Below are 24,279 nucleotides of genomic sequence, written 5' to 3'. Positions count from 1 at the left end.
AAAGCATAAATATCTTGCCTTAAAATACTGTAATGGGTTTTAATTACCTAAGTTTATCTTGATAAAAATATAATTTATTGAATTTAAAAATATAATTTCATGAAATTGTTAGAAAGAATTCTGTTAAAAGGATACTAGAATTTATTCATAGTGTTGTACTATGATGATAGAATTTTCATTATATTCTTCTATAATGTATAAAATATTTGTATCTTAAAAAGAATTCCTTCTTTCAGGATGCAGAACAGGTAACAAGTATGTCAGTTCACCCAAGTGGAGATTTTTTAGCAGTGGCAACCGAAGGTCCTGTTGTGAGGGTGTATGATGTAAATACCTGCCAGTGCTATGTTTGTCCCTATCCACGTGAACATCATATTGGTCCTGTTACTTGTGTCTGTTATTCGGCAGATGCTAGAGTGTGTGTATCATCTTCTAAAGATGGTGACATTAAGGTGAGTCACTACTGAAGTTTTGATGAAGCTATATATATGAGGAATTACAAATATTTCAACTCAAATTTGTTCTCTATAACCCCATTTATCATAGAATGCATAGTTTGTCTAAAGGTAATCTTTGTCTCATCATTGTTACGATCTCTGAATCGTAACAGGTTCTTTCATTTTCTAAAAAAGCATTCGACAACTGCAATTGAAATATGGGAAATGTATATAAAAAAGAAACACACTTTTATTCACAAACTTATTTTCAGGGAAAAATCAGTGTTGTTGTTCCTTTACTTGTAATGAATTATAGTACTTCAAGATATTGAAGATAAGGGGAACATTCTAAGAAATAGAGCAATAAAGTATCTAAATGGAGTGTTGCCGAGTTATCTTCAGTTGCTGAAATATTGCCAACAGGATTGACTTTATGCTTGAGAACATCATAAAAGAGGTAGCGTCTTCTCTTTGTCACTGATGTGACAAAATCTAGGAGACAGGTGTTTGATGTCTGAAGGCGAGACTAACTCTGTACCTGTAAGTGGGTGGAGCTAATCAACATTGCCATATATGGAGTTTATTGATATCCTACATTATGATTGATTTCCTTTTATTAAAATGCTCACTTTGGCCACAGCATAGAAGCTTCTAGAGCAAGTCTTCTAGTACAGTCTGGTCCTGATGTGCTATGGTGCCAATTAGTATTGACGCTTCCAAAAAGAAAAGGATTATCATTGAAGCTTGGTTTGTTCCTGAAATGCTGTTGACAGTAATTAAGGTGATGCACTCTTTGACAAAACAGTAGCTGGATTTCTATTCTTGGAAAAGAGATATGGTTTTCTTCATATATACTCCTTGAATATTATTTCATCTATCCATAGCAAGTATCCTTTTGTACTTGGAAAAAAAAAGACCTCAGTACCAGGGCCTGAAACCCATTGGCACTTCTCATATTAATGCAGATGTGCTCAGGTCTGCAATTGATAAACCTCTATTGTTGCATAGATGTAGTGTTACAGTATCTAAAGAGTTTTTGATTTGAACATTTGGAAGGTCTTTCTTTTAAGAATCTTACAAAGACAATTTTTTGGTTAGTTTTGGTTTCTAAACATATTAGTGAGTTGCAGGCTCTTTCCAATAATGCAGCATTTTGTGTTGATGATAGGATTTTGTCTCTTGCCTACCTTTCATTCAGGGAATGATTTTAAGATGAAAGGCTTTCCTCACTTTTTTCACATTTCCTCATTGGAGAGAAAGGTGAGTTGTATATCAGAAAATAGGTTTCTTTGTCTGACTCCTGCAGTTAAGTTTTACTTAGACGCAACTGAAAAAATTAGGTAAAAGGTTTTTAATTTGTTTTGTGGGGTTAACATGACAGGGCATCATCTCTTCAATAATGCTGTCTTTTCTTCATTTGATATCCATCCATCCATATACCAAAGGCACTTCCCCCAATTTTGGGGGGTAGCCGACATCAACAAGAACAAAACAAAAAAGGGGACCTCTACTCTCTATGTTCCTCCAGCCTAACCAGGGACTCAGCCGAGTTCAGCTGGTACTGCTAGGGTGCCACAGCCCAACCTCCCACATTTCCACCACAGATGAAGCTTCATACTGCTGAGTCCCCTACTGCTGCTACCTCCGCAGTCATCTAAGGCACCGGAGGAAGCAGCAGGGCCTACCGGAACTGCGTCACAATCGCTCGCCATTCATTCCTATTTCTAGCACGCTCTCTTGCCTCTCTCACATCTATCCTCCTATCACCCAGAGCTTTCTTCACACCATCCATCCACCCAAACCTTGGCCTTCCTCTTGTACTTCTCCCATCAACTCTTGCATTCATCACCTTCTTTAGCAGACAGCCATTCTCCATTCTCTCAACATGGCCAAACCACCTCAACACATTCATATCCACTCTAGCCGCTAACTCATTTCTTACACCCGTTCTCACCCTCACCACCTCGTTCCTGACCCTATCTACTCGAGATACACCAGCTATACTCCTCAGACACTTCATCTCAAACACATTCAATTTCTGTCTCTCCATCACTTTCATTCCCCACAACTCCGATCCATACATCACAGTTGGTACAATCACTTTCTCATATAGAACTCTCTTTACATTCATGCCAAACCCTCTATTTTTTACTACTCCCTTAACTGCCCCCAACACTTTGCAACCTTCATTCACTCTCTGACGTACATCTGCTTCCACTCCACCATTTGCTGCAACAACAGACCCCAAGTACTTAAACTGATCCACCTCCTCAAGTAACTCTCCATTCAACATGACATTCAACCTTGCACCACCTTCCCTTCTCGTACATCTCATAACTTTACTCTTACCCACATTAACTCTCAACTTCCTTCTCTCACACACCCTTCCAAATTCTGTCACTATTTGATATAGAATATGCTTTTACATCATCTGATGAAACAAATTACAGTAGTTCTGTTTACCCAACAATGCCTCGGTTTTCCTAGCAGACGTCTGCAATATGATCAGCAATGATGATTGATTACATACCCTTGCAGAAAATTGTATTTTCACATCTTAGAATGTTTAAAACCCTTAAAAATTATTATCCTAAAAATCTGTTTTCTGTAAATTTCTTTTTATAAGGCTGGCATGAATGATAAAATATGTTAAATCACTGAACATATAGGCATAAAAGGATATGGAGATGTTGATAATGCAACCAAGTTGCAACAGCTGTGACGAGGTTAACTATGTATATGTGCTCTTATCGGTGATTCTGTGCTATGTTCAAAACCAAATATTCTCAATAGTCATAGTTTGTGGATAGATAAATTTTATTTTTGAAGTAAACTAAATTCTGGTTTCTAATGTTCATTCTAAAATGAACATCTTATTACAGAAATACTATCCCATTTCCAAGTTGAACAAAGTTGTTTCACCTATGTGGCTTTGATGAATAACTCGCATGGATCAGTTTCATAATAAAGAACCACATTTACAATTAAGCATGTGTGACTGTTTAACTTCCATCCAGCAATGAATGTTGTGTCTTGAAACCAATTATGTAAAGGAAATTTTTATCCAAGTGTTCAACTTTTACTTTTGAACAATTGTCAGATTTTTATGGACTTGTAAATTAGCAGGCACTTGATATATGATATTAAGAACAAACTTTTAAGCTAGCCCTGTAAGTTGAAAATACTACCCTCATGGTTTAATTAAGATTTCCTTATAATGCCCTGGTATTTATGCACACTTCTTATGTTAAAGGTGTGGGACGGTGTTTCTGGAAGATGTGTCCAAACATTTGTCAAGGGACATGATGGCGCTGAAGTGTGTTCTGTAATTTTTTCACGCAATGGAAAGGTAAGGGTGTTATATCACGTATCAAACTTTTTTACTTGAACCTTCAAAAATAGTGACATTTAAGTAATTTTGTCATTCCAATGTAATTATATATATCAGTAAATATAAGTAAAAAATTAAAGTGTAAATGACTAACTATTATCTTTTATTTTTTATATTGTCTTTTATGACACAGTTCTGCAATAAGTTAGTTATATATACAGTAGGGTCCCGAATTATGCGAGAATTTGGTCGTTCAATGACCTCGTACAAATGGAAAATCGCAGATTCCGAAACACACAACTAACAGAAATAATTCCATTGGGGCCATGGCAACCAGCAACTTACCTATTCAAACGTGTTTACTACCCATTTCCAATACTTTCTATGTACTATACTGCATTCTTTTTTATATAAAATTGTTCTTGTAAATAAATCAAAATTTTAATATGCTTTAAAGTTCTAATAACTTGAAAATAGGTTAAAATCAAAACCAGGATGGGTGTAAACACCGTATATTTCCGTTATTACACGACCTAAAATACAGACAAATTTTAATTTTTGTCATATCTTTTGTATAAGACAACTGGTGAATAGTAAAACCATCACTCTATAGACTAGCTTTTATTGTATCATTGAAAATCCAGAATTATCAAAATAAAGGCGATTTTATATCATGCATTTCCTAAACACGCCAAAACGCACAATAAAAAACGACAACCAATCTTTTGTTTACGTTTATCTCTGATCATAACGAAGAAACAGACGCATTTACACATCTGTGTATAGGTTAGTTTTTGCATCAACAGCAATCTTACCAAGTATTGATTATATGTTGATTTTGCTATTACCAATGCTCTACTTAATTTTTCTTAGAACTTCCAAATAAATGGAATGAATGCCATTAATTTGATGTTTTTCTTTATGACGCCGCCTGAAACGGAAACCTTCCATTCGTTTATTGTACGCTACATCTTCGATCATAACAAACCAACGAAGGCATTAAACACGCATGATCAAAGTGATAAATAATATTAAAATTTTTTAGTAAATATGTTATTATAAATATTATTTAACGTATCTATATAAATTCTTATATACGTAGTAAAGCAGGAAAACTATTTTTTCTTTTTGCGTTTAATCGACAATAACAGACTGCCGCTAATGACTGAATGATAATTTACGATAATTCTAAACTGTTACTAAGGATGATTGTCCATTCCGTATCCAAAATACTTTTCCTAACTTTAATTAAAAGTCAACTTGAACCCACTTCAATTATGAAACCATCTATAAAAAAAATAAGAGAAGAAGCAAGTACTAGGCCAATTTTTAAAGTTATCGAACTATTAAGTTACCGCTATAACGTTCAATGTGACAGAGATGGTGCGAGTTTGGAGAAAGTAAGGAAAATTTAATCATGATTGCCTTTAATATAATTAATACTTTGTGAAGCCACAAAGATTTCATTTGTTACACACACACACACACACACAGAGAGAGAGAGAGAGAGAGAGAGAGAGAGAGAGAGAGAGAGAGAGAGAGAGAGAGAGAGAGAGAGAGAGAGAGTGTGTGTGTGTGTGTGTGTTTTAAAAGTACCTAACAAAAAACAATGATAGATTAAAACACATTGGTGCTTATGTAATATTAACTAACTGTATAGATGGTTTTGAATAAGTTAAGAAATGGTATAAACAATACTTTGTTGCTGTATTCTTACGTGCATATTGAGAGCGGCAGCTAGACATCAGCTGATCTGATCACAGCCAGAAGTAAAACAAAAAGAAGTCAGCAATACTCGATTTTTAAAACACACCCGAAATTCAAAAACAAATGCACATGTTTTCTTTAACCGCAATTAACTATTTGAAGAGTAGCAATTTTCTAGAATAAAATGATGTATCCTAAAAAATTGTGGTTTGCTGACGAAATCGGATACCGTATTTTAAGCTATGATTGAAATGGATGTAAACACGGTATATTTTTTTTTGTTTCGTATTTCATTGACACTTTAAGAAAACCGATTTTGGTTTCTTCATCTATTAGTAAGTATTGTTATTCTTTGTACTCAACAAAACCAATCTTTGCAAATCAAATGTAAACTTTAATATATGACAAAATATTGCCGACTCGTTACCGAAGTTTAGGCTATTCACTGCCGATAAACGACCCCAGTCTACGCGTGAAAACCTTGAACGCCCGAAGGGAAAAATAAAGCTTTTATATACTGTACTAAAAAAATAATGCTTTAATATACCATCATTAACACTACCATTAAAATTATCGAAAGGTTGGAGAAAGATAAAGATTGCCGAGAATGTAACCACAATTCTGTTTACATTTTGTCAGCTGGACTCGCACAGTTAACAGTTGATTTCATTGTTGATGTGAAATTTTATCCTTAAATAGGCTATTTATAATGAAATTATGTCAATAAGATGTAATGTTAATATTGTTTTGTAACATTTATTATAAATCACCTTATTTAGGGCTACCAATATACTTAAAAAGATATAGATTTGATACTTTTTGTAGTGCTTGACTAGCAGACTTTGAACAGCTTCGCAGATACAGAAAATTTATTTTTGAAAAATAGCTATCGCATAAAAGGGGAATCGTATAATTTGAACACGTATAATTCGGGACCCTACTGTATGCAGTTTTATAAAGCTGTCATTAAAACAAAGGATATAAACTGATCAAAAATTTTAATCCTAAGTTGATAAGAGAATACATTATTTTTGTATCTTTTCCCTTTAATTTTCATATGAAATAACTTCCATAAGTAGCATTCCACTATGTTATTGGAAAGAAAATTAATTTTAGATTAGAATAATGCCTAAAAGGATTCAGGTCTGGTATATCTGACCTTGTACTTTTGACTGTTTAGTGTATAGTAGATATTTTTGGTCTCAGCTTTATATCAATATTTTGATCTTTCAATATTGTCCCTTTTCTATTTTAATCATACAGCAATAAACTACAGGATAGATTACTCTGCTATTTTATGAACAATTAAGAAACATGAGACAAAATACATGTTGCATACTATGATTTTAAAAATAAAATAATGTTTAATTTTCTGTCATATGAGGGTTTAGAATTCAAAGAATTGTTTTGAATGGTTTTATATTTTGCAATTTGTATTACTATTCTAGCATTTTTAACTCTGCACCTTCAGATGTTCCTTGACTTATTGCCATCATGAGATATTTTTTTTTCATTGTGTTCCTTGGAATGTTTAGTAGTAGACTTGAAATGTTTGTGATGGAAACTAGTTTTTAAACATTTTAGTGATTAGATGGTTGTAATTATTGCCTTTGCAGAACAAGTACTATTTAATGTTAAAGAGAATAAATCTTTCACTTTTCCATGAAACTTTTCAAGTAATTATTTGATATCTTTTTACTAGTTATATTATCGCTAAAGTTTTTGTTGATGAATTTTTCAGTTTTTAATTTACCACCAAATTTCTATTTCAGTATATTTTATCATCTGGATTAGACAGTGTTGTAAAGTTATGGGAGCTAACAACTGCTCGCTGTCTAATTGCTTACACTGGAGCTGGTTCAGTAGGTAAGTTATTGGAATTTAAAGTACTCTTTCAGTTATACATATTTTACATTACATGAAATTGAATACATAAAGGTGAAACAAAGATAGAAAATAAGAAATATGTTTATCAAACAGAGTACTCTTTCAGTTATGCATATTTTACATTACAGGAAATTAAATACATAAAGGTGAAACAAAAATAGAAAATAAGAAATATGTTTATCAAACTAATCTACAACAGTGCAGTGCAATAAGAAAATAAAAGCAGTAAAGTAACTTGAGAATACATGTAGAATTCAACAGTGGACTAGTTACAGTGGATTAGAACTTAGACTTTACTTTTACTCCTTTTTACATATAGAAAAGATTTGATTCTTTTTTAATGATTTTAAATCATCATTAGAGAAAGGAAGCTCATCCAAGTGTTGCAATTCCTTCTTCATCCATCATTGTCTGGTTTCTATACCTAATAATGGTATAAAGTGTGCACTGTATTTGGTATCTCTCCAAATCTGAAATTTTAGAAAAAAAAGTATTTGTTATATTTAATCTAAACTGTTCTTTATCAATTTGTCATTCAATTGAAGAAATTTAACTTCCAATTCAGCATCAGAATAAAGCTTATCTACCAAAATACAACTATGTTATCGAAGGTCATAAGAAATCATTATCTTAACCCTTTTAACCCCAAAGGACGTACTGGTACGTTTCACAAAAGCCATCCCTTTACCCCCATGGACGTACCGGTACGTCCTTGCAAAAAATGCTATAAAAATTTGTTTTTCATATTTTTTGATAACTTTTTGAGGAAATGCAGGCATTTTCCATGAGAATGAGACCAACCTGACCTCTCTATGACAAAAATTAAGGCTGTTAGAGCAATTTAAAAAAAATATACTGCAAAATGTGCTGGGAAAAAAATAACCCCTTGGGGGTTAAGGGTTGGAAATTTCCAAATACCCCGGGGGTAAAAGGGTTAACGATGAGTAAAGTAACATGATTTAGAATATTAATATAATTCATGAAAAACAGAAATGTAATGAAATCATCTAAAATTTGTCATGGTAATGTTTTTATTCATCTCTGACAGGCTTCTATTGATTGTGTATTTGGGATATCTTGATTTTTATGTTACATGAAGTGTCTGAGGAGTATGGCTGGTGTATCTCGAGTTGATAGGGTTAGGAACGAAGTGGTGAGGGTGAGAACGGGTGTAAGAAATGAGTTAGCGGCTAGAGTGGATATGAATGTGTTGAGGTGGTTTGGCCATGTTGAGAGAATGGAAAATGGCTGTCTGCTAAAGAAGGTGATGAATGCAAGAGTTGATGGGAGAAGTACAAGAGGAAGGCCAAGGTTTGGGTGGATGGATGGTGTGAAGAAAGCTCTGGGTGATAGGAGGATAGATGTGAGAGAGGCAAGAGAGCGTGCTAGAAACAGAAATGAATGGCGAGCGATTGTGACGCAGTTCCGGTAGGCCCTGCTGCTTCCTCCGGTGCCTTAGATGACCGCGGAGGTAGCAGCAGTATGAAGCTTCATCTGTGGTGGAAATGTGGGAGGTTGGGCTGTGGCACCCTAGCAGTACCAGCTGAACTCGGCTGAGTCCCTGGTTAGGCTGGAGGAACGTAGAGAGTAGAGGTCCCCTTTTTTGTTTTGTTTCTTGTTGATGTCGGCTACCCCCTAAAATTGGGGGAAGTGCCTTTGGTATATGTATATGTATGTTACTTGAAACACTTCTAATCTTTTGCCAGGTCGACAAGAACATAGTGCTCATGCGATGTTCAATCACACAGAAGACTTTGTAATGTTCCCTGATGAGGCTACTACATCTCTTTGTGCTTGGGATGCTCGTAATGCTCAGCGAAAAAACTTGTTATCTTTAGGTGAGTAAAACATCATTTCATTTGGAAAATATTTTTAGATCTTATGAAATTTTTCATTCTTTTTCTTCTAGTCTAATTTTTTCTTGAAACCTTACATAGTGTAGGTCCTTATCTTGACTGTATAAAATCTCTTATTATAGGCATTCTTTATGTGGTAAACTGTAAGTGATACAAAAGGTTCTTTGAAGTACTGTTCATTACTATATCTCATCAATCTTAAAATGAAAAGTACTCTAAATATTTTAATCAATTTGTATTTTTCTTAGCTACAAACCTTTCATTTAATTGGGTTACTTCTGGGCAAAGTCAGTGAAGTCTAGTTGAAGAATTATAGTCTCTGACAGCCTGGTATGGCTGCCTCACCCTCCCTCGTACCATATAGGATGGTATGTTGTTGCTTGTTGCTGATCACTCGCTCTAATTCTGATGAGACGAGATAGATTCTGCGGGAATTAAAAATTGGATGACTTGGGGTACCTATAGCTATAAAAAATACACTTGTAATTTATTACTCTGTGGATACAAACCGAGTCATTTAGTTGGGAAGTCTTCCTCCTGTGGGAGGAAGTCCCCTGAAGAGAAAAAGGCATCTTGCTGACCCACAACCCAGAATGTCTGTGTACGGACCTGATAAAGGAGAAAATGACATGGCATTCTTACATACCCTGATCCATATACAGTATATGTAGATGGGTTACGACCCGACGAGAAGGTTTAATCATGAACAGCTATAGGCCATTATATGATTAAAAGATTTGCTGAACCACTTCTTCAAAAACACCACCCATAAAGGTGCATTTACCTGCATGTGTGTCCAATCAATATTGCCACTCCCAAGGGAGGGAGAGGAAGGAAGGGCAAACATTCAACTCTCAAAAACAGGATGTAACTGTTAACTGTGACACAATGTTGAATGTCCTGCAGGAGATGGTCCTCTACACCAACTGTTGAGCGGCTACGACCTAATGGTGCAATCCTTAAGGTAGTGAACATTAAAGGTAATCTACCTTTTTTAGACACCTGCTCAAGTACCTGATCTACAGAATGGTTTTTGCAGAGTGTCACGGTTGCTGCTGTAATACCACGAATATCATGTGCTTTGGGAGGGGCCGGTAGATGCTTCTGAAGATTTACGTGCTCTCACGATTGTCTCTCTTAACCAAAACGATATTGTGATATGTTTCATAACTTTTTATTTTTTTTTTTTTTATCCAACATGGTCTCACAAGAAGGTTGGGAGTTGCAGGACAACAGCAACTAGTCTGTATGAAGTAGAAGCGAATTACTCTTACAGGACTTTAGCCAACTGTCCATATCATCGGTTACCTCTTTGATTGAGAAAATAGAGGAGTCAAACTGATGATCTTTCACAGCTGGATTGTAGGTTTTAGCTAGAAATTCCTGCATAAATGAGTGTGATATCACATAGAGGCCATGAAGCTCAATCACCCTCTTGAATGACACCAGGGGCGAGGAAGAAGGGTGTCGTAAGCATGAGGTGTCTGTCAGTGCTACTTTTAGGGACTGTAAAACCTTAACCCACTCCAAGTCAGGGGCTTGATTTCCCGTGGGGATTAGGACTGTTCAAAACTTTGTCAAGGCCGAGAGTTCCCACAAAGAAGAGAGGTTAATTTCCTTAAGTTTAAAAACCTGGCTTAAGGCTGACCAATAGCCTTTCACACCTGTGATAGAGAAGTTTCTCCTCCCACAGGTAAATTAAAAATTCTGCTATCAGTAGAACAGTTGCCTTAAGTAGAACAGTGCTTTGTTGACAACACCAAACACAGAATATGGATTCTTTCCCTGGGTAGACCACTGCGGAAGACTTGGAGGTTTCCAGAAAGTTAATTCGCAGTCTGTCTTGAAAAATCCTTTCGGAGGACGGGCTGGATAAACTCCAACCGTGAAGAAACAGGCACTCCACTGCTGCATGGAACCTTTTTACATGAGGTTGTCGAAGAACAGTAGGCCAAATTAGAAGTTCTCTTGTAACCTATATGAGCAGGTCTTCGAAAGTTCAGCTACCCCTCCATTTTGGTCAATAAAGACATTCGTGCATTTGATGACTTTATTTGAGGTACATGCAACGAATGTTTGAAGCTGAAAAAATAAATGTATGTAATTACACACTTGTAATGGTTATAATATAAAATGGGCTACCATACCTGTAATAGGCCATCCTGCTACATACATATAGATACATATAAATATGACCTTCCTGTGACATGCATGAATATGGGATATGTGCTGTCACATATATCAATCTATGTATGTACACTGGTGCGTGGTTATATTTACTGCCAGACCTGCATAAAATTACTCATTGGAAGAACTGTAAAATGTGCCCCCGATTGGCCTATCCGAATGTGTGACTCTCATCTGGCTGCTATATAGCCTACAATATAAATATAACCTAATGCCCCCTCTGGGCTCATAATAATGATGCACCATCTTATACTATTAATTACAAATAAATCAAGATAATATTCCTCAGATCATTGTAGTATAACAGTTCCAGTAGCTGTGGCTTCCCTCGCAAATCTGTTTATTTCCCTGTCTACCTTTTGCACCCTTAGGTGGCGTACATCCCGTTTGCCTGCCAGATTTGACCTGTCCTAACTCATTATTTCACCCCCCCACCCCCAGTTTTTCCTCTGAGAACCACTCATTCTGTGACAGTCTTTCAGGTACTCTGGGGGTCGCCTGCATTTGCGTGGTCTGGTGTTGCCTTGAGAGGGTGTTGTGCTTTGTGTTATGAGTGGATTTGGGCCAGAGTTTTCCTCTGGTTGCCGACTCGGTTGGCTTGCATTTTGAAGCGTCGGGGACGGACTTGATTAAGGTGGGTGACCTGACAGGTGTCTAATCTTCGGCTTTGGGTGGTGTCTCGGTGGGGTTCCCTTCTTGCTATGTGCCTGGTGGTGTGGGTGTTTCGTGTGGTGTATGACAGTTGCCCTGCACGGGAGTTATGTGCTCCCTATCTGGTGCATGTGTCTGTGCAGAGCTGGCGAGAGTTGGTGGTCCAACCTTTGATAGTCCTTGTATATGGCGAAGGAATTGGCGATTGCGCAGTGTTGATCAGCCAGACCCATCTACTTTGACTAAGTATTGGTTATGTTGTCTTGTTTCCACGATGATACCTGTTCTGTCCCATCACCCCCTGGCATTGCCTGCCTGATTCTGCAGCAGGACCCGGTCTCCTGGTTTCAGAGGCAGCAGCTGCCAGGTGTTGGGTGTCAGTTTGTCTACCTGCTCGGCAAATCGGTAGCGCAGGGCTTCCTCTTGGCGTTCCCATGTGTCCCGCCATATTGGGTGAACTGCTGGATTGGAGAAGACCTGCGTCCGCGGCGCCACAGGTTGCAGATCCTTGAGGTTTTTTCGAATATGATCTGGTAAGGTGACATGCCAGATTCATGGTCTGGTGTGTTCCTGTATTGGAGTAGGCCTGCTGCTTCAGCTTCAGTATCTAGGCTGCCGTATGGATCGGTGTGCGATGTCAGGAGGCGTTTTATGGACTTGACTGGGGAAGGTACGCAGATGAGACGGTGTCCGACTCCCCAGTGCTGTAGTAGGCTCTGGGTCTCCTTTGCAGAGAATTAAGGTTCCCCCCGTCAGTGCTTAGTTCCTCCTGGGACACTCTGAAGGTAGCGAAGTAGTGCAGGTTAGCTTTGCTGAAACCCCTGGCCACTGCACCCGATGTCACGATGTAGGGCCAACCGCTGAATCTGTTGACGATGACCAGGTAGCCAGTGCCTTTCATTTTGAAGAAATCCGCTGCAATGGCCTGAAATGGTTGTGTATGGACGCTCGGTTGTGAGGGTGACATCCCCCAACATGCTTGGCAACTGTTCCTTGTGATTTCGATGTCCTTGGTGAGTCCTGGCCAAAACATGGAACCCTAAGCTCTGTTTTGCATTTTGTTGGTCCCTTGGTGGCCTGCGTGTAGGGATCTCAATATCTTACCCCGTAGTGCCGATAGTATCAGGACTCTTTTATCCATCATGATGACGCTGTCCACTGTTGACAGCCTGTCCTGGTACTGCCAATATGGTTGTAGCTCTTCAGTTAGTTCGTCCCTTGTAGATGGAAACCCGTTTTCAATAAATGGTATCATACTTTGTAGGCAGGGGTCCACAGTGGTACTTCCTTTGACTTTTCCCATGTGACAGCTCCAATTGAGTCCATTGGCGATTGTACCACTGCTATCACACCAGCTTCCATGTCGTCTTGGTGGTTGGGTGTCGAGCGAATGGCAATTAAAGCCGTTATCACCTCTGATGTGTTTGGCTGTGTATTGGGTGAAGGGTTCCTTGATGTGGCGTCTGCTGCGGGTATGTCTTTTCCTGTCACGTGAATGATTCGGTATCTCCACCTTAGTGTTCGCTGCTTGAGTTGGAAGAGCCTTGGATTCGTGATGGTGTCTAGTTCTTTGTCCCCTACAATTTTTCACGAGTGGCTTATAGTCCGTTGCTATTATCAAGTCTTTGCACCTCATGGTGAAAAATCTGCTGTCCTCGAGTGCCCGTGCCACGGCCAGGGCTTCCCCCCTCAATTGGTGCATACCGCTTTTCTGCGTCCTTGAGAAATCGCGATCCTGCTAGGGTGGTCTTCCAGCCATCTGGTCAACATCCTGGTGTGAGGGCCTCAGATGTACAGTGTTTCTGACGCAGCCAGTACCCGATTCCGACTTTTGACCAATCTGGGTTAAGGCATGTTGGCTTGTCTTTGTCTGGGCTGAAGATCTCGACCCCCTTCTCGATTTCGCGAATAATTGCTGCCTTCGACCTCTGGAATACGTTCTCGAGTTCCGGGCCCCACTGGAAGCGTACTTATGGGCTGAGTAGGGAGCTGAACGGTTCCATTAAGTCAGTTGTCCTGCCATAGTGTGATACTTCGTTTACTGGTCCGAACCACGCCCGAATGTCTATGATGTTCTTTGGTCTTGGGAACGTTGCAATTGCGTTCAGGTATTTTGGTAAGGGTTTTACACCCGTTTCTCCAACCGGGAATCCTGCAAAGTCCACCTCTGTAGATGAGAATTGGAACTTGGCTGGGTTGATAATGCCACTGTTCTTTCCAACGAGTTCCAAGTAATTTATGACACGCCACCAGTGTTCCTGTAAGTTTGAGTCCCACAGTAGGGTGTCATGGACAAATTTTGTCTTTCATGGGACGTCTGCAATAATCGCATCATATCATTGTGTGTACGTGTCCTGCGATGCGAGAAAGCCCATGGGTGAGCGACAGTAGCAGAATCGTCCCTGCTCCATGAGGAAAGTTTTGTTGTGTCTGTCCTCTTCGCGAATATCAATGGAGTGAAATCCGTTCCATGCGTCAGTGACCGTTTTGTATGCACTAAGAGGTACTGCTCTGGCTTGCTTTATGAGTGGGATGGTGTGATATGTTTCTCGAACGCAATGTCGATTTAGGGGCTGTAAGCCGACAGTGCAGCGTGGTGTACCATCTGGTTTTTGTGAGAACCATCTTGTGTAGCCAGGTCACTGGTGTGTTGGGTGGTACGGGTTCAATCACACCCGGTGCTACGTCTCTTTCCAGTTGGGCCTCCATTTTGTTCCATATTTTTCTTATCAGCATAAGTGAATTTTTACTTTTCTTCTTATACTGTACATTGTCAGTTGTACATTTCTTATACATTGTCAGTTGTACATTTCTGTCTTCCCTTCACCAAAATCAAATATATAGTTGTCTTTATTTTTTTAGCGCCTTTCACAATTCAATATTTTTAATCTTGAACAATGCTTGGCATCCTCCATCCTTTAACTTTGACAAAATTCCAGAATTGTTTTCCCTTTATGATTTTCTTTTCTTTTATTACAGTATCCTTTAGTCAGAAAATTTCACCTCTTTAGAAAATATAGATGGAATGTCATTTTCTAGTTTAATCTTTGCTTTATAAAATGTAATACCGGAGAAGATTTGGCTATGTGCATATGTAATAGGTTCTATCTTTATTGGAAGGATCGGTTATTAACCAAAGAAAGGTCATATAGCAACAAACATTCTAATTTGAATTTTTTTTTACAGGGCATAATGGGCCGGTGCGGCATATGGTTCACTCTCCTTGTTCGCCTGCTTTCATTACATGTTCGGATGATTTCCGTGCTCGCTTCTGGTACCGTAGGAATGTACATTAGTGTGATTCAGTATTTTCATTTAGTGATTTATTTTCCAATAATTCCTCATGTACTTCTATGTTTTGATTAGCATTGTAAGAGTAAATCATTTGATTAGCATTGTAAGAGTAAATCATAAGTGCATTGAAAATTCAAAACTGTAATAAAGAAAAAAAACTTTAATAGGGCTTTGAAATTTTTTAGTGGACATACTGTTTGTGAATTATTATTTGTGTGCAACAAGATTATTAGTATAATAATACATTTTATCTTTATAACCTTTTTTTTTTTTTTTTTTAATATGAATTACATCTTTTTGACTGTAGTCTGTTGATCTCGATGAAAAATCTTATCAAGGTATTACTGATGTCATTTGTACTAAAGCAGACCCTTTGTTAGTTTATTACCATAACATTTTTATTCCTCTACAATTTCAGGGACAGATATTTGAAAATAAAACATTGAAATATTGAAGTTCATCATTACTATCATTCCACTATGAGCCCAGTGATTATTACTTTTACTATTTGCCTATTTTCTTTCACTTTCTTGTTTTTATATCTACGAGGATACAAACTTTGTCATTTAATGGGGTTACTACTGGTCGTGTTTTCTACGACCAGCCAATCAAATTTGGTTGACTGAGTCATGTTTCATGCTGGGTAAACGGGAGGTTGCTCACAGCGTCTCCTCTCAACCCTACCGGTCACAAAGTGAAGAGGTTGTTCTCTCACTTCAACAATCAAGCTTTTCGCATTCACCTTGCCTACCCTTTTGGTATGTAGCATTCCTGATTTGTGTTTTTCCATAATTTGTGTCTACTCATTAACTTGAGTTACAAGTGAGTACTTGTGTTCTGTAAATTGTAGCATTTAGCGTCTTTGCCCAGGACGGGATAGCTACGTGTCTGGCATCCTTTTGACCTGTGTGGACATGGACACACTCCCTCCTTGTTCTTCTTATCTAGTCAAGGGAGGTTCAAGATAATCCCCATGTAATTATTGCAACGATTGGTCTCCCTTCCAGTGATAGAGCCGACTCTTGCTCGCCTCAGGAATCTGAAAGAGATGCCTTCATTACCGAGTCTCCTCCTGACGGGAATATTACATGTTAAGAGTTAGCTGGATACTCATCAAGAAAGTCGAATGCAAACAGCAAGACTTGAGGAACCAGGTCCTAGCTTATCTTATGGGATGACTGCTTGCTGTTCCTACTCATCGCTGCTGTACCCTCAGGATACAAAACAAGTCTGATGAGCAATTTCCCTTTGGGGTCTTTGCGACAAATGGTGATGCCTACCGACTGCCTGAGATCTCCTCTCCCATCAATGAGTCTCGTAAGCTTTAACTCTTCAGGGTTATTGCTGACATCGCGCCTTTGGGCACAACAAAGGTCAAGAGGGAACCTAGAGTTGAGAAAGCCTTTCCTCCCCCAAGTCAGATGACAACATTGTGGGATGAGAAGAGCCTTAATTTTTTAACACGTTCTCAAGAACCAGGTATGTCATATGATGATGGGGCCTCTAAGCCGAGATCTCCTCTATAAAGTCTTGAGAGATCCGTATACCGGCAGTCACGCCCCAAGGCTTCCCAGAAATACGTATTCCTTTTAGCGCACTCTCCCTTTCTTTACCTAGAGTAGGGGAGTCAAGTAGGTGTCACTCATACCTGTGCTTGTCAGGATTCATGCAGGAAAATTGTCCAGCTAGATCTTGCTGTAAACACTGCCTTCTCAACGCGTGACGACGTCATCACACTCATCAATCTTACCGCTAGTGAAGATTTTTCATATCACATAAGACAAACCCACTACTGTATTCATCCCAGGGTATTACCTATAAGACAGATTATATGCTGGCATTAAGCGTATTTTTCTCCGCAATGCAGTAAGGTCGAGGTTCCCTCCCTGGAAAGTTTGGATGGTGGCCAAAATAACGGCCCTACGAACAGGCTTGATGAGCATATAATGATTGAATTTTTGGAGATTCCCCTTCACGTAAAGAAGGTGAAGGTAAGGAAGGAGACTTATACCCCACTCCTGCAACAATACAGTCCGACTTGAAAGTCAATCTGGCAAAAAGTCGCAGAGTCCCGCGACTTAGACGAAACATTGGCCTTTTAGGTAATAAGCTCTTTGCTTATAATACAAGAGTTGGGGGGGGGGGGGGGAGTACATCCCAAAGTGGGACAAGAGGAACAAAAAAGTGGATGCACCAGATCTGCCTCCGTCCCCTTATCTCAACATAATGTTCTTACAAATGAAGAAAGGGAGGACGTTTGAGGCAATCAGGGTTCTGCTGTTAACCGGGATAAAGGGATTGATGCCCTCATCCTTTGCCTAAAAAACAGGATAAAGTCTACCTTCAAGAAATATTGTCATTGAAAACAATCTGGAAGACAGGTTTCAGTTGCAAGCACAGAATCCTAAACTCAACTATGACCCGGATCTGACGGAAAAGGCGCTAAACCGACTTAACAATCGGTTTTCAGCCCGGAGAATTCTCTTAAAGCCATCAGTTTCTTAGAGTTACCACCTCTGACCCTATCAGAGCTAAAGGATATTTTTACCCCATTGGGGGCTTTCCAGGGTCCATTGCAGTTACCAGAGAAGTTGTCTAACCTAGTACTCCCACCCAAACAGAAGACGTGATAGCAAATGTAACTTCTTTGCCTTTGGGTAAATTCGAAAAACAAGCCTGAGCTCACTTACGGGAATAATGTATGTGCGATGAATCGCAACATTATTGCCCAAAGAAGTTGGTTTTCGACTTGGTATATCATTGTTAAAATGCTTTTGAGGATGTGTGCACCCATAAAAAGAACATGCAGTTATCACAGCAATCAAACCTACGTCGATATTAAATGTTTACCTGCCCATCTTGTGGGTGGGACAAGCATCCCTTTAAGTGAATACAGTACAGTATATTGTTGCTATCGTTTGTGACTAAAAGCAGAAGCTGTCACTATCCCTTTGGAAATAGAGGCTTGCAAAAAATAACCTTGCAAGGGTGTGTGTCACTAGCCTATTGTGTGAGTGCTCTAAAGAGTTCTCTATTCCATAAAGATAACAAGCCCCAAAAGTAATCCCTAATAATTACGATTCACAAAACTCGGCGTCTAGCGAGACGTTGTACCCTGGAGGCACAATGATGCTATGTGGATGTCGCAAGCGATAGGCAGTACAGTAAACTGTATTTGCAGCAATACAGTAACCCTGAGATTTTGTCTTGGCAAGTGGGCATACACAGCCAAATTAGATTGTTTCAGCCTTATAGTGTTAGCGAACATCAGTAGTTGTGTACAGTAAACCTCCTCAAGGATAGGAGTTTCCGAGGAAGAAACGTAGCTTCGCATGTAAGAGTTTGTTGGCCCAGAACATAAACACTAGGCAGGTTTGTTCAGGCTTGCTTGCAAGCGCCAGCGAATGCTGGTGAGGAGAGTCGACTCTTACCTGTAAGGATGGGTACAGGTAATGTGAGTCAGTGCACACTACTTCCCTACAAACAGTAAGTTGAAGCTCTGCGCGCTGGCAAGTCGGGTCTCGCAAACTCACAATGGGTACTAAAGTAAATAACCTGAGTTGTTGGCAGACCTCAACCACCTACTTTGCTAGAGCTCTGTGGATTGATGCGCAACACTGTGCATGACTTCTCTGCAAAACTAAGGTCTTTGCAAAGTACTCATACTCATCTTACCCACCACATTGGGTTGGTGAGTAGCCCTACGTCATCCCCTCGGAAGAGAACGAAAAAGACTGCTGGATTTGAAGGACAGCAGTTTCTCCCTCGTAAGAGGTAGAAACCATAAGACGCAGGTACTTAAGGGCCTGGCTTCACAAAGCCCGACGAGGCACAATGTAGGTAATAACCCTGAAGAGTTATAGCTTCCGAGTAGTTTCAACCTTGTAAGAGGTAGAAACCATGTGGCACAGGGCCTCACAAACCTCAAAGAGCTTTGTTGTGCCAAAAGACACGATGTCAGCAATAACCCTGAAGAGTTAAAACTTACGAGACCTCAAGCAGTCGGTAGGCATCACCATTTGTAGCAAAGACCCCAAAGGGAAATTGCTCATGAGACTCGTTCTGTATACTGAGGGTAGGGCGGCAATGAGTAAGAAAGGCAAGCAGTCATCAAACTCCTCTGTCGCCAAGCTTCGAAGAGCAAGAGCAGGGCATGGAAAAATCCAATGACTGTTGGAGGAAACCCCAAAGGGGGAAAACACTCAGGCGAAAGCAGTCTCTTCCTCGGGTGGGAAAGGCTACCAAACCCTGATGACACTTGTCAGTAATTCTCCCTGCAAATGGGAAGATTGCTGTACAGTGGCTGGTGGAGGGTAACTCCCACAGAAGGGTAAGTTGTCCACCACCTAGTCGAGGTTAACTCGACCTCGGAAGGGGAAGTTGTCCATCACCTGGAGGCGGACTTCCGGGCAGCGCTCTCTGCTTCCCATCGACAAGCTTTGTTCAAGTTAAAGGTCTGTATCGAGAGGTTTCTGTGAAACTTAACTGAAGCCAGTTTCTGGGTTCACCATGAAGGGATGCCCCAACTGGAAACCCCGAAGGGAACCAGCCTACCACAACTCTGAAACAAATCCTTATTAGGGAAGAGAGTCCACACCTAAGGGAAGTCTGAGTCACCATTCTGAAAAGAAAAAGGAATTTTTAAAATCTAAGTTAAAAGGTTTTGATTGGAGAGCATGATTACATGGAAACTCTACGGAGCCAACATATAAAATGATAGATGTTTACTAGCGCTGCTGTGAGTGGGATGGTTGGTCGATTTCCTGCTTCCGCCCTCCGCTAACTAGAGGAGGGTGGTTACATCTCCCAAAAGTTTTAACGGATGATTTCAGCAGTTGTCAAAATATTACTCCTACGTAAGGAGAGTAAGGTTTGTATATAGTGCTGGAATAACTAAATTGATTGATTTGTGGATTTCTGGCATCCTGACATCTAAGGTCATTGACACCGAAATAGTTTATTGTAAATAAAAAATAAAAGAATATTCAATTAACACCATAAAAGCTAAGATGTCATTTTAAAAGTTAAATATCTTTCAGAAGCTATGACATTCAGAGATAATTTGTATTTTGCCCTAACTAATACAAACCAGGAGTTATTTATTTGGATTATCTTTTGGCGGAGCTCAAAGGTAGCCATTAGACTTTAATTGCAAGGCGGCAACTCTGCCTAACTGCTTGACCAGGTAGGCTGGAGGGTACCCAGTCGCCTCTATACTCTCACAGCAGTGAGAGACGTCCCTTTTGATTGCAGGCAGGACTTTTGGGGGACAGGTGATGGCGGGCTAATTTATATAAATAACTCCAGGTTTTAATAATTAGGGAAAATACAAATTATCTCCGAATTTGTCATTTGTTCCCATACTAACAAACCCTCCGTTATTTATCTGAATGGCTCACTCTCAGGTGAGTGGTAGTCCTAGTTCTGGCATGGACATTGACCCAGTTTTATCCAGTACAGTATATGACTGTGGTCTAGGGAAAACTGAGACCTCGCTAAAATATACAAAGCGAGTATAATAGCAGCCTGTGACATACAGTGTAATAGAGTTTGTTGTCTAGTATGAACATCATCTTTGTTTATATAGGAAAACAAAACGTATCCCATTGCTTACCTTTTAGAAAGCAGTGAGGGCATGGACTGCATATAAATTTATGACTCATACTAGGCTACACAAGGGAAGTGATAATTACCTGCAGAGATTGAAGTCAGCTTGCAGAGGGACCCATGGTGCTGTACCCCAAGGGAGGGGAAGATGAAGAAAGGAAACCCAGAGATTCTCTCATTCATCCCAGTCTCAACCCGGGTAACCAATGGACTCGACCAACTGCTACTTGTCCATCAAGGAGCCTGAGGTATTCTTAAACCACTTGTTGAGCAGCCACCACAGGGCCGATAGTGAACGTATCGAGTCTCTTGTGGGTCACGTCTTTTAAATAGTGAGCTGTGAAGGTGGTCTGTCTCTTCCTCACGCCCGCTTGGTACTTGCAACACGGAAAAGTTGCATTTGAATGCCAAGGAAGTGCTGAATCCACTGACATCATGGGCCCTAGGTCGGCGAGCCAAGGCTCTTTCGATTACTTGGCAGATCCAGGAGGAAACAATGCTCTTGGTGATCCTCCTCTTTACTCTCCTTGACCTAACAAACAGAGGTGCTAGTCGGGGCCGTGTTGCTGCAGTGCATTTAAGATAGTATCTCAAACTCCTCACTGGGCATAGAAACAACTGATCTGGGTCATTAGTTACAAAACAAAGACTCGCAATCTGAAAGGTCCCCTATCTATGGTCCAGTACCCCCATATTTCAATCTGAAAGGTCCCCTATCTATGGTCCAGTACCCCCATATTTCAAGTCTTAGGACAAAGTCAAATGTCACTTCTTCCCATCCCCTTGAATGGGTGATATCATACGAGAGACCATGTAGTTCACCGACTCTCTTTGCCGAGGGTAAAGAAAGCAGGAACGCATCTTCAAAGTGAGGTTTCGGTTAGTTGCATGGCGTAATGGTTCATAGGAGGGTCCTTTTAAGGATCTCAAGACACGAACCACGTTCCAAGGAGGAGGACTAATTTCTGACTGGAGGCAAGTGATCTCATAACTCCGTATGAGTAAAGAAAGCTCCAATGAAGAGGAAATGTCAACTTCCTTCAGCCTAAAGGCAAGGCTTAAAGCTGAGTGATAACCTTTCACTGACGAGACTGATTGATTGATTTACTGATTTGAGGTTTTCTGGCATCCTGAGATCTAAGGTCATTGACGCCGATATCGTTTATTTTAAATAAATAAATATTCAGCTAAAACCATAAGAGCAAAGATGTCATTTTAAAAATTAAATATCTTTCAAAAGACCTGCTTCTGAAATAAAGCTAAAAATACACTAGCATGGTAGGACACATCATGTCCAAGAATCTTGGCAAGGATGAACCTGCCATCCTCACCTCGAGCCTCAAACAGATATCTATTTCTCTAACTACTAGATGTGGGGCATTCAGTTAACAATGTTCGAACAGTTGTCGCAATACGTTTGATGTTGGCCAGCCAGCAAAGACTCGTGTCATCTGAGTGTGACCAATCTGGAGACGACAAAGGGTATTCTCCCAAATTCGTGGCATCCCGTTATACCTCCAAGAGGATATAACATTACTTATTTCTCTCATTTCATTTTCAAGTAACCTATCCCAATGCTGTTGCCAATTATTATAAATAAAATTCTTACTTGTGGGTAAAAATCATTACTGGGAATGGGATACCTTCTTGGTAGCAACTCAGCTGCAACACTCTTTTTGCAAGTGAATACGCCTTCTCATTTCAAGACACACCTACGTGTGCCAGAACCCAGCAAAATCTAACTGTAATACCTTTCATACCAATAATTAAAAGCCACTCTAAAATCTTTAAAACTAAAGGATTATTGGAATTAAAAACCTCTAAAGCTTATAGTACACTTCTTGCATCACTAAAAATGGTAAATTTGCCATTGTCTTGTAACGCTATTTTCTCGATAGTGGTTAGTATTCCATATACAGTACTGTACAGTAGTTTGGCAGTAAATACTGAGGGAGGAAGTGCACCTCTACAATTAAAAGGACTACTATATACTGTACTTGATATCCAACGCCAGCATCTGATTTGGAGCCATCAGTATATATAGAAGTCGATTCCTTAAAAAAGAGACCTGGCTTCTAAGTCAGTCATATTCTTTTTGACTCCAACAAAATATTTACAAAAAGAAACCTCTGGTAATTTCTATGGAAATGTTGATGATACCTTACATGGAACCACCTTAGTCCTAAATGTATCAATACTGCCTATCAATTGTTTCACCTAAAAACCATAAGGTTGAGATTTTGGGTGCATCTGAAAGTATGTTGAGTGCTTTACAAGACTTGCAGTCTGACAGGCTAAAGAATTAGGAAGCCTTTGCAACCTTAACCAATACTGAATAACAGAAGGCTTTCGGTAAAGGTCTCACGATAATTCTCCAGCGTCAAAAAGGAGGCTTGAAATAGACGAAGTTCTAAATGCTCTGGTTGCCAATCTTATATCAGTATGGTGTATAGAATTCAAAATCTATAGTCGACTTGGGGAGGCTGAGGAGTCTATCTCACACCCATAACTAATTTTTGAAAAAATTAAAGCCTTGTATAACTTTAAACAGTTTTGCGGTCTGCCCCCTCTGATGTATGGGATAAAACTTTTAAAAGATTCAAAACATCGATACATTTTGCTTTTAATGATTTTAAGTGAGGAACCCATGTCAACCTACAATCAAATATCAAGCCTAAAAACCTAGCTTCACTTGCACATGGAATCCGTTGACCTTTGATGTATAGATTAGGGTCTGGATGTACTCCCCGAATATGGTAGAAATGGACAACAGTAGTTTTGCTTGTTGAAAACTTAAACCCATTCATATCAGTCCATTGAATAATTTTGTCAAGTGCGAGTTGTAGTCTTCTCTCAACCATTGACATTCTAGCTCCAGCAAATGATATGGAGAGATCATCTACAAATATTGTTGAGAGAATATCTTAGGGAATGACAGAGGATATCCCATAAATTGCTAGTGCAATTAGGGTTACACTTAACACACTACCCTAGGGATCTCCTTCTTCCTGACATTTTCTCTCCGATAGTGCCCCCCCCCCTTTCACTTGAAAAAATCTATGTGAAATAAATGATTGAATGAAAAATGGTAGCTCTTCTCGTAATCCCAAATCATGGATGGTTTTAAGTATACCATATCTCCATGCAGTATCATATGCTTTTTCAAAATAAAAAAAAGACTGTTACATGGTACTGTTTGGAAGCAAAGGCTTCACAAATAGAGGGCTCAAGTCGAATCAACACAGTTGTCGAGTGCATTTTTCTAAAAGCACTGGATAGGTGATTAAACACCCTTCTTTTCTAGGTACCATTATCAGTCTTG

At 39.4% G+C, this 24,279-nt stretch overlaps 2 protein-coding genes across 6 annotated transcripts in view; one reads left to right on the top strand and one right to left on the bottom strand.

Annotated features, from left to right (window-relative positions):
* The window catches only part of CstF50 (cleavage stimulation factor subunit 1 Cst50), a 66,037-nt gene extending 50,236 nt beyond the window's left edge, over positions 1–15,801 (top strand). Inside the window, exons 3-7 of the mRNA XM_068360771.1 lie at positions 237–452; positions 3,691–3,786; positions 7,248–7,341; positions 9,069–9,200; positions 15,243–15,801. Of these exons, the coding sequence (XP_068216872.1) occupies positions 237–452; positions 3,691–3,786; positions 7,248–7,341; positions 9,069–9,200; positions 15,243–15,352 (648 nt within the window). The 3' untranslated portion in view covers positions 15,353–15,801. The remainder of the gene's footprint in view (positions 1–236; positions 453–3,690; positions 3,787–7,247; positions 7,342–9,068; positions 9,201–15,242) is intronic.
* LOC137629464 (uncharacterized) overlaps positions 7,526–24,279 on the bottom strand; it is a 190,343-nt gene continuing 173,589 nt past the window's right edge. For 4 of the 5 annotated variants that reach the window (XR_011041517.1, XR_011041515.1, XR_011041516.1 and 1 more), the window contains exons 2-3: positions 9,475–9,643; positions 7,526–7,832 (exon numbers count right to left, since the gene is read on the bottom strand). Coding sequence is in view for 1 of the 5 variants with exons in the window: in XM_068360772.1 (XP_068216873.1) it covers positions 7,767–7,832 (66 nt within the window). In the remaining 4 variants the exon portion in view is untranslated. The remainder of the gene's footprint in view (positions 7,833–9,474; positions 9,644–24,279) is intronic. The other variant, XM_068360772.1, reaches the window with a different exon arrangement.

The sequence above is a fragment of the Palaemon carinicauda genome, chromosome 37 (assembly GCF_036898095.1).
Source record: "Palaemon carinicauda isolate YSFRI2023 chromosome 37, ASM3689809v2, whole genome shotgun sequence".
NCBI classification, from domain to species: domain Eukaryota; kingdom Metazoa; phylum Arthropoda; class Malacostraca; order Decapoda; family Palaemonidae; genus Palaemon; species Palaemon carinicauda.
This window is presented reverse-complemented; position numbering and strand designations above follow the sequence as displayed.